The 11,223-nt window shown below is 51.2% G+C and overlaps 4 protein-coding genes across 4 annotated transcripts; 3 read left to right on the top strand and 1 right to left on the bottom strand.

Annotated features, from left to right (window-relative positions):
* Positions 1–452: 452 nt before the first annotated feature.
* FOXG_19252 (uncharacterized protein) lies at positions 453–818 on the top strand (the record flags this gene model as incomplete). Its single annotated transcript, XM_018399448.1, has 1 exon — positions 453–818. The coding sequence occupies one exon, from the start codon at positions 453–455 to the stop codon at positions 816–818; it is 366 nt and encodes a 121-aa protein (XP_018242326.1).
* A 637-nt stretch (positions 819–1,455) lies between these two features.
* Positions 1,456–4,806, top strand: FOXG_06451 (choline dehydrogenase). Its single transcript, XM_018385125.1, has one exon. The coding sequence runs from the start codon at positions 2,578–2,580 to the stop codon at positions 4,207–4,209; it is 1,632 nt and encodes a 543-aa protein (XP_018242325.1). The 5' UTR covers positions 1,456–2,577; the 3' UTR covers positions 4,210–4,806.
* A 108-nt stretch (positions 4,807–4,914) lies between these two features.
* FOXG_06450 (uncharacterized protein) lies at positions 4,915–8,625 on the top strand. Its single transcript, XM_018385124.1, has one exon. It carries the CDS (start codon positions 5,476–5,478, stop codon positions 8,002–8,004), a length of 2,529 nt encoding a protein of 842 aa, XP_018242324.1. The 5' UTR covers positions 4,915–5,475; the 3' UTR covers positions 8,005–8,625.
* On the bottom strand, positions 5,025–11,115 carry FOXG_06449 (uncharacterized protein). Its single transcript, XM_018385123.1, has 2 exons — positions 8,511–11,115; positions 5,025–8,459 (listed from the first exon to the last, which is right to left on the bottom strand). Exons 1-2 carry the CDS (start codon positions 11,088–11,090, stop codon positions 8,319–8,321), a joined length of 2,721 nt encoding a protein of 906 aa, XP_018242323.1. The 5' UTR covers positions 11,091–11,115; the 3' UTR covers positions 5,025–8,318.
* Between the last annotated feature and the right edge of the window lie 108 nt (positions 11,116–11,223).

The raw sequence follows: 11,223 nt of genomic DNA, 5'->3' as shown, positions 1-11,223 counted from the left end.
TCCAGTGAGAGCCTAGCCGAAGTATCAACCATGCAACCAACATTCAATGGCAAGCAACACGAGCAAGAACTCAATTTACCAAGCTATGGTCATTCAGAGACAAGTCTCAAACGGAACTGATAGCGATTTTCGGCCGTGAAGCCCTTGTCTGTGACGTGGTGAGATCAGCAGACCTGGGGAAGGATTACCACCCATCATGACTCGAGCAGATCTGAAGAGATACGGATAGTCAGTTGCGAGAACAGGTAGTTAGGTAGTTGTCGACGACCATTCATTGTGAGGGTGTGTCTTGAACGCCTCAGCGTTGCATCGTTGCGGAGAGTAGCGGCTCTGCACTGTTGGAATAAAGCCGCATATTATCAGACCACTTTCACTTAGCGAAAGATAATGAACCTGAGGAAGAAGGGGTAAAAACGGTTCCATTTGCAATTGATAAGTTGTCCAACCAATGGATGCGTGAATCTGGTACTGTAGAGTACTGTGCTCTGCGGGCTGATGAAGAACAGAACAGCTCGGAAGGCTTGGAAGACTGGACCCGCCAGCCCCGCCCTCTTTCCGACAAAAATGCTGCAGACAGTTTCTGGTGCAAGCCCCTGCCAAAAAGTCCTGTTTTCTCAGTACCTAGGCAGCCTTGCATCGCGCCTAGTCCTCAGCCCAGCTACAGAATCCCAGTCTTGACAATGCCGAAGAACGCCAAGCTTGAGTGGCTGGCCGAGGGGAAGCACAAGAGTGGACACGCCAACGTCATTGCTGAGCTTCGAGCTGTCCGCCTGCCACCCCTAGAGCTCTGCATCCAGTCCGAGGCTCTTGACCGTTGAACTGTGAAGAAAGCAAGACGCTTGAATGTTGTTTCATATCAATGGATAGAACTGTCATCTAAGGCGGGCGAATTCGCTTATCAGTCCAGCTACACACACGATTGTTCTGCCAGTAATTCGAGCGGGTTTCAGCGGCAGAAAAGTCAGCATTAAAAAAATTGGAATCAAGAAAAGCAAAAAAAAAAAACGACGGGATTTGCCAACTCGGCGGGGGCGCACTGTCCAATTACCACACCTCAAAAAATCGATCTTGGAGATTATCGATCTGACGGCCAGGTACCCCAACCACGCTTTACCTGATCAGTATGCTAAGCAACATTTCAAACTTGGCATCCTCCACGGCACATGGCAATATGGGGTTCCAGTGGTGCAAGACACTGTCCCTGCAGATTATCCAATGTGGTCTGGATGAAGCGAATGTGATAGCACAGCACGCGAATCCCGAACAGGTATTTCCTGTACATCAGGAATCCTATAATCATACACATCAGCTCAACACTCGACGCATCCTCTGCGGAGAGCGGCGACCCTGCGCCGTGTTACCGTGTTTTAAGCCTCGTAATCAAACATCGACATGGCCGGTTAACCGGTCCAGCCAGTTCGCGATATCATATCAGCAGCTTTCGTCTGGCAGTCCATAGGCCGATTGTAGATTCCAAATATGAAGTTGACTTGGCAAATAGTTATTCTGCTTCTTATTGAACATATGGAAGCAATTCGCCATCGTGCCCAATCAGCAATCAATCTTGAGTACAATTTTTCCTTCGGAGGCTTCGTGGAGCCGGATCCGGCCAGCGCAGTTCCTTGAACTCCATCTTTTCGCCGTCAGACGGCCCCACAACCACCGTTGAACACCGAACAGTTATCAAACAGTCGCCGCGTCAACCAACGCTCTTTGCGCGGTTGCAGCGGCCAGAGCAAACAAAGAAATGGCACCGTCTTTGCATGTGTTGGTAGCACGATAAAGAATGAAGCAGGGACATCGCAGACAACCCCCCTAGCGACTTGATTGCCCACATGTTTCTGCCCCCTAGAAATCGCGTCTTTTCACATGGCGAGCCTCCTGGTCTAACTCTCAGCTACTCTGCCTGTCACTTCCATTATCTACAAAGATATCAACCAACTGACTGATAACGAAACTGTCAACGTCATGCAAGTTCGGAACACTGGTTTAGGATATCCAAAACTTCGGTAACACCGAAAAAAAGATTCCCGGAGTCGGTGAAGAGCTTTTTGCCGTTCAAACCCCCGCCAAGGCCCCGCTCCTGCTAGGTTCGTGGCTTGCTTGATGCTTCAGCCAATTCTCTCCCTGGTTAGCTCTCGCCGCCGCCGCCGCCCGTGTTGGAGTTTTGATCCACCCACCAGCCTTGCTCGATGTTGGCAGCTCTGGCCAATCAGAACTCCTTACTGACCACTAAAGGGTACTTGGAGCAGTCGGAACACTACATCGAGTCAAGGCTGGACGCCAGTAGCGAGAATTCATCCGCACTGTACGATGCTTCCAAGGACCCTTCCATGATCCAGGACCCCACTTTGAGCTGATGTCCATCCATTTCAAAAAGATCTTGATTGTCTCGATGCTCGAGTACAAGAGCTCTCAATCTCCTGGACTTCAAGTCGCTTCATTCTTCCTCACTTCTCCCTCACCACCATTCATTGATACCCCTGGAGCCAAAACGACTGAGACATCGTGCAAGATCTTTACCCATCCCTCCATTGAATCTCTTGTTCAACTTTCCTCTCGCTCAACTCCTCCAACATGACTACTGAGTATCTTCCCGCTTCTGCCAGCTCCGCCTACGACTATATCATCGTAGGTGGTGGCACGGCTGGATGTGTTCTGGCTTCCTGCCTATCCTCCTACCTTCCTGAGCGCAAGGTTCTTATGATTGAGGCTGGCCCTTCAGACTTCGGTCTCAACAATGTCCTGAACCTTCGCGAGTGGTTATCTCTCCTTGGTGGTGATCTCGACTACGATTATCCCACAACTGAGCAGCCCAATGGCAACAGTCACATCCGACACTCACGTGCAAAGGTTCTCGGTGGATGCTCCTCTCACAACACTCTCATCTCCTTCCGCCCCTTCCGCCACGACATGGATCGTTGGGTCGCCAAGGGCTGCAAGGGCTGGGACTTCGAAACCGTTATGCGTAACGTTGACAACTTGCGCAACCAGCTGAACCCCGTTCACCCCCGTCACCGTAACCAGCTCACCAAGGACTGGGTCAAGGCCTGCTCCGAGGCCATGGGCATTCCCATCATCCACGACTTCAATCACGAGATCTCTGAGAAGGGACAGTTGACCCAGGGCGCTGGTTTCTTCTCTGTCTCCTACAACCCTGACACCGGCCACCGCAGCAGTGCTTCCGTCGCCTATATTCACCCTATCCTTCGTGGCGATGAGCGACGACCCAACTTGACCGTCCTCACTGAGGCCCATGTCTCAAAGGTCATTGTCGAAAACGACGTTGCCACTGGCATCAATGTCACTCTCAAGTCCGGCGAGAAGCATACTCTTAACGCCCGCAAGGAGATCATCTTGTCTGCTGGTGCTGTCGATACCCCCAGGCTTCTCCTTCACTCTGGTATTGGACCCAAGGGCCAGCTTGAGGACCTCAAGATTCCTGTTGTCAAGGACATTCCAGGTGTCGGCGAGAACCTCCTAGACCACCCGGAGACCATTATTATGTGGGAGCTCAACAAGCCCGTTCCTGCTAATCAGACCACCATGGATTCCGATGCTGGTATTTTCCTGCGACGAGAGCCTAAGAACGCTGCTGGTAACGACGGCGATGCCGCTGATGTCATGATGCACTGCTACCAGATTCCCTTCCACCTCAACACAGAGCGTCTAGGGTATCCTATTATCAAGGACGGTTACGCCTTCTGCATGACACCCAATATTCCCCGTCCTCGCTCCCGTGGCCGCATCTACTTGACTTCAGCCGACCCTACTGTCAAGCCTGCTCTCGATTTCCGTTACTTCACCGACCCCGAGGGTTACGACGCCGCCACCCTGGTCCACGGCATCAAGGCTGCCCGAAAGATTGCGCAGCAGAGCCCCTTCAAGGACTGGCTCAAGGGAGAAGTCGCCCCTGGTCCCAAGATCCAAACGGATGAGGAGATTAGTGAATATGCTCGCCGAGTTGCCCACACAGTCTACCACCCTGCCGGTACCACTAAGATGGGTGACGTTGAGCGTGATGAGATGGCTGTTGTTGACCCCGAGCTCAAGGTTCGTGGAATCAGCAAGCTCCGCATTGTTGATGCTGGTATCTTCCCCGAGATGCCAACAATCAACCCTATGGTGACTGTGCTCGCTGTTGGTGAGCGAGCTGCCGAGCTCATTGCTCAAGAGGAGGGCTGGAAGCCCAAGCACTCCCGACTGTAAGCATCATTCGGGCAATTTTTTAAATTTCTGCTCGTGGGGGTAAACGGGGGGAAATCACTGTTTTTGGACATCTGTATGATTAAACGATTAGCGTATGATTGCATTATCGCAGCGAGTATACCTTGGATAGTTAGGAAAATTTGAAGTTCGTTTACCAAATAAGACCCTCGGGGGCTTGTGGCCCGATTTGCCGTTGTTCTTCCAATCGCTTGGGCCGGTGTCGGATCGTATTTCCCCGATGAGGCCCTTGGCCCAGCTTCTTGACCAATTCATATTTTGCCGCGACGGCTCAGTAAAACAGGCACAGCGGGCCGGCGACTTTCCACCACTAAACCACCCGGATCGTTCAGTTTAATGTGTCTCGTAAGGCCCGGAATACTAGATCATATTTCCATGATGAAACGAAAGTTTGATATGCGCCGATGGTCCAGCACCAATCGGGGGTTCCGAGGCGCGATGCAGGACATTCAATCTTGGACGCGTTCTCGGCGGCTGAGATAAGGTGATAATAAGCAGTGGCAAGATGCCACAAGATCGATATAGCATTGCGCGTTATTATTATGCATATTGTATCTTGTTGGGTCTCAGGTGGCCAGCTGATGACCATTCCCGCGACTCACTTTGTTACCTGACTTTTCTCGGCGGGTGCACTGGTATCCATTTAGACGGGTTATGGCCCGTGGAGCCGTGCATCCATCAGCTACCCCAAAAGGAAAAGTGTGGGGTATGTCCGGGGTTTCGGGACGGAGCGTTGAGCGTGGAGTGGGTGGTTCGACGGATGACAGGGCCGAAACGTGTCTGTGAGATCCATCCACGTCGGCCGTTGCGCCGTTGTGCAGGGTCCCTCGGTCGAGGACCCTCTACTCCTCCATGGGGATATCACAGAGTATCTTCCGGAATGACAGGTGAGATGGTCTTAGCAGAGCCCCGGTCCGGCCAGCCGCCTGCTAAAGAGGTCTCGATCGGTAGGGGCCATACCTTCGTTTTAAGTGAGGTTTATAGAAGAAGCAGTGCAAGCTGAATAGCAACATATGCATTTGTTGATTTCGCTCTGTTCTCGAATCTTTGCAATTTGATGCATAAAACCATCTGACGGATTGCTGTGTCCCTATGGCTGAGATATTCAGGTTGCAGAAGGTTTTTATTGTGTTTTTAAAGCATTAACAAGCAGACGCGATAGATAACCGATCCAAGAGCCTTCAATCGGCTCTCAGCGGCTGCACCCCAGAAATCCCCAACTTCAAAACGCGATTCGAGGTTAGAAAAATGGCTACACCAACAATCGACTTACCACCGACAACGTGTGAAGAAGAGGTCACCGCGCCCATATTGGACAACGCTCAAGGACTAGCCTCTGCAATAGGAGCAGCAGCAGTGGCGGCTGTAGCTGTCGGGGACGGTCTTACACATGGACTTGGAAGAGTCGCATATGGAAAACCATACGATGGTCACATCTCAGAAGAAGATGGTCAGTTCCACGATGTAGATCACAAAGGCGCACGTGAGGCGAAACAACAGAAAAGCCTTAGGGAGGCCCAAGAGAAGTGGGATGCTGCAACCATGGGACCGGTAACAAGGGTCGAAACAGTTATAGCGGCGGAAGGTGGAGGAGGAGATGGAAGAGGAGAGCGGGAGGTATGGGAGGGAGGAGGAGGAGGAGGAGGAGGAGGGCCAGAAGGGGTGCACTTGCCGCCTAGAAAAGGCGCTGATGTGGCAGGTCAACAGGTCAGAGCTGCTCTTTCCCGCTCCCGCCTTGGTCGGTCAAACCCCTCCAGCTCCAGCTCAGGCTCACTATCAGGCGCATCCCCTTACAACGCTACCAATACTGCTGTTGCTGCTGCTGCTTCTAACAACAGTCCCAATAACCTCAACTTCACACAAACCGGTCGCGTCACCAAGTCTCGCCATCGCTCTTCTCTTTCGGCACCAATCGCAGCGTCGCTTGTGAATGCTGCTGCTACGGAGAGTGCAAGATTATCCTACGAGGCAAAGCTTACCGCGGCACTAGCTGCTAACGTCGCCGGCACAATGGCGGGTAGCCAGTCAAGCACAACGACGACAGCTCTCCCCTCGCTAAAATCGAACGGCCTCTCCTCGGTGCCGCAAAAGCCCAAAACAAATGGAACAACACCGATCCTCAGCACCGCCTCTTCTATGGACAAAGATGCTCCCGTGATTTCCTTTTGGGGCCCAGAGCCAATTGCTCTGCCCTCCCGCTTCGTCCGCATCAAGCGCAACCTAATCAGTGGTCACGAAGCTGAGCTCGAAGCTAGTTGGGCCCGCCTCATTACTGCACTTCGCAAAGAGGTCAGCCACATAGAGGACCTTGGGGCTCACCTCATTCCTTCGATTGAGTTTGGCGACCTAGATGACTCTGTTCAGACTGCGCGCTTTGGACATGATCTCAGGCGCTACGGTGTCGGCGTCGTCCGCAAGGTCGTACCAAGAGCAGACACGGATACTGCAGTCCGCGAAACGGTCGACTATCTCGATAGCAAACGCCACATCAAGGCACTCCAGCAGCATGATCCAGCTTGTTTCGACTTCTTTTGGACACCAGCTCAAGTCCGCTCGAGAGCGCACCCCAACGTTCTCAGCGCCCAACGATTTATGATGAGCCTATGGGAGACCAATCCAGACGATCAGCTTGTCACAAGACTCCCTATCACCTATGTCGATCGCATACGCGTACACGGAAATGGAGAGAACCAGTCTAGCAGTCTAAATGTGCCGCCGCTCGAGCCGCCACAATCCGCCGACGATTGGATTCAGGCATTACAATCATCTGCGGGTATCACAGCACAAGTTGACAACGGGTCTTTGGAGCGCTGGGAGCCCGACGGTTATCAACGTGCCGGCACCTATAACCATATCTTTCATGGTCAATGGGAAGACTACGATCCTTGGAAATGTACCAGTCGCACTTCTGTGACAACTGATCTTTACAATGGCTACGGTGCCTGCACTATCTTCCGCATGTTTCAGGGCATCTTGGCACTCTCCACTGTCGAACCTGGCATGGTTCGCCTCTTGCCTTCCCCCAAGCTTGCAACAGCTTACTACCTCCTCCGACCCTTTTTCACAACCAAGAATCCTCCACCAGAGAATCGCACTGGGCCTGAATGGGAGGCATATCTTGCTCCCGAGAATTGGAAGCTGCAAACTGAGCCTGATTCCATCATTCACGGAGCTGTCCCGGGACATGCACAAAGAATTACTGAAACATGGCACCCCCATCTGCATCTACGAAATAGCATGATTACTTTGCCAACGCTACAGCCTGGAGACTACATATTCTGGCACCCCGACCTTCCATACTACCTCTCCAGTAACAACTATGGTCTCAAAACACCCAGTGGAAGCAAGAGTGAAGTCAGCATGCTCGTGTACATTCCGGCAGCTCCGCTCACGCAAACAAATGCACTTTATCTTGCGCGTCAAAGGAAGGCATTCCAGAGGGGCCATCCCGGCCCAGACTTCGATTCCACGGGAAGAGGGATTGTTGAAGAGGACGCTGAAACACGGCCTGGTGAAAAGGAAATTGCCGAAGTCGGGGGTCCCTCTTCACTACAGGCTATGGGTCTTGCGCCATGGGAAGTTGCAGGCACTCGCTCTGGATCACCACCCTCGGAAAAGTCCAAGTCTAAGGCCGATGAGGATGTTGAGATGGAGGGAGACGGAGACGCCAAGAGCCTTACAAGCACATCATCGATTTCCCGCGCTGAGGCTGAGGTTGTGCGCCTAGCCAATATTATCCTCTTTCCAGATCGCTCAATGCTGGGATACTCGGTTTGAAAGAAGCATAAACTTGCTGGTCGGGGCTCTGTCTTTCATCTCCTGCTTAGTTGGACATCACACTTCTCTCACCCCTTTTGGACTCTTTGTGACATTTCATATCGGTATGTGGTCCAACTGTATACAGGAGATCGATTAGATGCATCATGAAGGAGTCAGGCGTTTACCCAAGGATTGAAACTAGACAGAAACCTTTGTTATTTATTTGCATAAACGAAGAAATACATTTCTTGTGCTCAAAACATAATGTCTAGCTCTAGATCCCGAACCGTCAGTCTAAACAGGATGGATTTCCTTTATTTCCGCCGCCATGATCATTCGGTGGCATGTCTCAAAGTGTCCGCGATACTGGAAGCCACAAGCACAGCCTCTTCTCGAGAGATCTGCTGCTGCGAGCCGAAAATACCGATGGCAAGACGTCCCTTATCGACGGAAGCCTCAACATCAACAGCCAGCTGTGACAGTAGGGTTAGTAGCCATTTCTAGCTTGAAGACTAGTAACTTACCGGAATGCCGTCCACCGAAAAGCTTCCCTGACGAGCCGCCTCAAATTGAGCTGGTACGTGATGGTGGTACGAGTTGTCAGTTATCTCTTGTGACAAAACTGTGACCGAGTTCTCTACTGAACCTGTATCGTTGGAGAGGCTCAGGAAGTTGACAAACGATTTCACTTGTACGCCAGTCCATTGATCAATCTCCCAGAGACCGACGTCTGATCGTCCATCAGATGTAATCTGGTGAATGTCTCTCTGGATATTCCTTGCAACAGAAGACAAAGGGAGTTCTATGGGCGAGTCAACCCTCAACGGAACAAGGTTCAGAGTCGGGTAGACCTGAGGGAGACTATCGCTGGCAGCGGCTCGGTTGGCAAGATACATGCCAAACACCACTGACCCATTGTCTGGTGTGTTGTTTCGCGTGGCGAGGACTCTGGCATAAGCTGCAAGGAACCAAGCCTGGAGTGAAATGCCAGACTGGGTAGAAATAGCCTGTATCTGACTGACATCTGGTATCGCTGATTCGTTTAAGTGAGAGATTCGGTTCTTTACGTCTGCTTGCGATTTAGCAGCAATTGAACTGGAAGAAGTGCCGTGTAAGTAGGCTGCCCAGAAAGCTCGTCTATCTTTCTGGGCTGCATCACTAGCCTGACGAACTACAAAGTTCTTCCACTGAGCAAACCCATTGTTCTCGACAACGACAGAGCCATGCAGTAGTTGAGAGAATCGTCGTAACAGGGCTGGAAGGCTGACTCCATCGTACAGAGCGTGGTGGATCTGAAGTTTGAATGACCAGATGCAGTCTTCCTGGAGCGTGATGTGCGCTCTAACGAGTGGTTGGGCAGCCTGATTTGACTTCTCCATGGGGGGATGCTGAGTTAGGGAAAGCTTGTAGGATTTGAGCACCACCTGCAAGACCGGGATAGTTGGGGATTGGGTTGGAATGAAACATGTGCGTAAGAGAGGTAATTCAGACACAAGTTTATCCCAGGCGGTCTGAATGCCATTTAGATCAACTGAAGTCTTAATCTGACATGGAAACTCGGGGAAGAATACAGAGCCCTCTGCCTTTTGCCATGCGCTGAGCATGTAGACTTGCATTGGCAGTGCAGGAAGTACTTCAGCATCTTCTTTTGCTATTCCACGAGCCCGTAGCAGAACTTCAAGATTGATGTCTTCAGGTGGGACCCATTCTTCGGTCGTTTCCAGAGTCTCTGACGGTATAGCCTGGGCTTGCGTGGCGAGTTGAGCCATTTCTGCGATGCTTGAGGATTTAACAAGATCTTGAGGGCGGAGGTTTATCTCATTCTTTTGCAGGAGGGACGACACTTTGATGGCACTAATTGAATCGAGACCAAGGTGGTAGAGGTTGTCGGATATCCTGATTGAGGCAACGGGAACACACGAGACCTGATAAAGAATGTTTCGAATTTCGGCTTCCACATGGGACCACTCCCGATCCTCCTCTGGCGACAGATCTGTAGAATTAATTGACCCAGATTTGCTTCCATCGTCCAGCATGACAGGAGCCATGCCGCAGATGGACACGCCATGCTCCTCGAAGGATAGAATCTCTGAGGAGCCTGGCTGTATCAGGAAACCCATGACAGTATCTAAAGTCTTCAAAATACTTTCAGGTCCTCCATCCCAGACACACTGGGGCTGAAGAGCGAGTCGCCATAGGAGAGTATCAGACATGGCTTCAGCTTCCACGCAAAGAGGATACTCGGTGGCCGAAGACGCTTCAATGGATGTCAATAGAGGGCGATCTGATGATTCAGCTACCGGAGACTTTTGAAGGATGAACAAGGTGTTGAACAATTCTTGTCCATTGAGCTTCGTTGCTGATTGGACTTTTCGCAGTGGATATTGCTGAGAGTCTCTGATATCGATCATGTTCTCCTCAAGATATCGTAGAAACTCGAACACTGAGCCATGCAAAATACATCGCAAGGCAATTGTATTCATTGTTGGGAACACAAGATTGTCTGCCCCATCAAAATCCCGACCCGATAAGACTGTGCCAAAGAGGACATCGAGCTTTTTGGTTTGACGTGCCAGTGTGATGGCCCAACAAGCTTGGCAGAGTACCTGCAAGCTTACAGAAAGCCTTTTGCAGGCTGTTTCGATTTCGGAGAGGCCAATCTTCGAAGCGGACTCCAACCTTCGCAATGTGTTCTCAGTTGGGCGGGACGACGTTTCACTTGTAGGAATGATCGATGGTGAAGCATCTTCGACATACTGCGTCCAAAAGTCCTTTGCCTTCTGGTTCGTGGACCCCAGTACTTTTATAAGGAATGGTTCTACTGGAGAACGGGTAACCAGCCTTCCTTCTAATAGTGCCTGGAGATCCTGGAAGAGCAAACTCAGGGACCATCCATCGTAAAGAGCGTGTGCCATGGAAAGGACCATGTATCGATGAGAGCCCATATTCGCCAATCTCAACTGAACCAGCTGCCTTAATCCTGCTCCTTCTCTGGCTTTTGCAGTTGCTGTTGCGGTTAGTTGATGCAGCTCATCCAAGTTCTGAACTGTCGTAATTTCAATATCGGCGTCAAAAGATTCTGCAATGACCTGACAATATGTCATATCCAGGTCCTGATGAGCGACTTGTACAAATCCTGTCCGCAGGATAGGTGTACGCTGAATCAATTCCTTCCAAGCGTTGATCAGTCTCGTAGTGTCAACATGATCGGACACTTGGAGTATGTCGTGATTGAAG

Source organism: Fusarium oxysporum, chromosome 2, assembly GCF_000149955.1.
Source record: "Fusarium oxysporum f. sp. lycopersici 4287 chromosome 2, whole genome shotgun sequence".
Classification (NCBI taxonomy): Eukaryota; Fungi; Ascomycota; class Sordariomycetes; order Hypocreales; family Nectriaceae; genus Fusarium; species Fusarium oxysporum.
The sequence above is the reverse complement of the archived record's forward strand: the minus strand, read 5'-3'. Positions and strand labels throughout refer to the sequence as shown.